The sequence below is a fragment of the Cyprinodon variegatus genome, unplaced genomic scaffold (genome assembly GCF_000732505.1).
Source record: "Cyprinodon variegatus isolate N-32 unplaced genomic scaffold, C_variegatus-1.0 Scaffold41, whole genome shotgun sequence".
Lineage (NCBI taxonomy): Eukaryota > Metazoa > Chordata > Actinopteri > Cyprinodontiformes > Cyprinodontidae > Cyprinodon > Cyprinodon variegatus.
Window position 1 is genome coordinate 1,868,522 of NW_015150494.1, and position 1,598 is coordinate 1,870,119.

Genomic DNA, 1,598 nt, shown 5'->3' on the forward strand with positions numbered 1-1,598 from the left:
TAATTTGTTTTATGATTTGTAAAAGTGTTTCGTTTGTTGTAATTTTGTTTTCTCAAATGTAAAGTTGTTTCAAGATTTTTAAAAGTGTTTCAGATTTTGTATTGTTGATTTGCACTTCCCAGCCACCGTAGTTTTAGGCCCAGATTAATACACTTTGGATAAAAAAAAAGTCTGAATTTAATTTTTTATTTGATTGATTTATGTCTGTTTTTGTACAGAAATGTTTATTTATCGCTGCAATTTTATTTTTTTTTATGTTCTTGCAATACCGGTTATTTTTTGCACATCACTGTTGCAGTTAGAACCTAAATGTACCAACCACTGGATAGCATTCACATAAATAAACTGTATACACTAGATCATGCATACAATTAGAGGGTTGTAAATAGTGTTGCGCCGATGCCATTTTTTGGCCCCGATACCGATACCTGGCTGTGCAGTATCGGCCGATACCGATACCATAATAATGTAAAATAATTGCCATCATGGCTTTGTCAAGCTGCTGCCTACCTTTGTGAAGCAGGAAAAAATCTAATCCAAAGTGAATCCAGTAGAACTTTTTATTGCCTACCTGGAATGGGGGACAATAGTTGAATAAACTTATGGCTCTCAAAATGGTATCGGTGCTCTATTTGTTGGTCCTCGCTGATACAAATACCACCATTTTAGGGCAGTATCGGGGCCCTGTCCGATACTGGTATCGGTGCAACACTAGTTGTAAACAGCACTGCTAGAGCTAAAATGATATTATAGCGGGTGTCTGGTTGATCTGATCATCGGCTGTTGTTTGTGGCAGAAATAGAGGGCCCTGGTTGTCAAAATTTGCCAAGGGCCCCACGGAGGATTGAAATGATCCCTAGCGAAGGGAACCATTTTCAACCCGGGTAGAGACTCTTTTCACCGATATGACTTGCTTCTTACCTCCACTCTTTACTCAGAAGGCTGATCTGATCGGCAACAACACTTTGCTCCAAAAAGGAAACATCAGGACTGCAGAAGTCATCCAGTACTGGGCCTTTTGAGGAAGCCAACTCCATAACACAGGTGACAAAGGCTAAAGTGAACCGTAGATCACTCAGAGCATCAGTATGAGCCTGCTGTGAAAACAAGTAAAGTCCGAAAATTCAGATGCAAAATTCCTCTTTAATCTGCTCTAAAAGAATCTGTCCTCTTCATTGGTCTTTACCTCCATCAGAGTGTCTTCAGGGAGCTCCGGAGGCTGGAAGATCAGAGCACTTTGAGGGATGGCGTCCATGGCTTCTGTTTCACTGTTTCGGCGACTTCCCCTCTGGAGAGGATAAGCGTTCAGCATCCAACCAGAGTTCAAGTAGGTGGGAGAGCCTGCAAGTCAGGCAAAAGGAAAACTTCACTAACCTACAAATAAGTGGGTCTGCCATAAAGATAGCTGCCAGGATATCTGAAGTCATTGTTAGCAGTTACAACACATGAACATGTGGCAAACTATCCAAAGAGAAGGCTAAACAGATACAGTAATCAGTTAATACAGGGTTTATACATGATGAGTAACTCTTATATAATGCTTTTTAATCCTTTTTTAATGCTGAGAAAAAAATGTAATGCCATCAAAAAGTACCCAT

General features: G+C 40.1%; 1 protein-coding gene across 2 annotated transcripts in view; it reads right to left on the reverse strand.

Annotated features, from left to right (window-relative positions):
- The window catches only part of ulk1 (unc-51 like autophagy activating kinase 1), a 23,190-nt gene that overhangs the window by 3,116 nt on the left and 18,476 nt on the right, over positions 1–1,598 (reverse strand). For both annotated transcript variants that reach the window (XM_015370019.1, XM_015370018.1), the window contains exons 21-22: positions 1,187–1,341; positions 922–1,097 (exon numbers count right to left, since the gene is read on the reverse strand). In XM_015370019.1, coding sequence (XP_015225505.1) covers positions 922–1,097; positions 1,187–1,341 — 331 coding nt within the window. The remainder of the gene's footprint in view (positions 1–921; positions 1,098–1,186; positions 1,342–1,598) is intronic.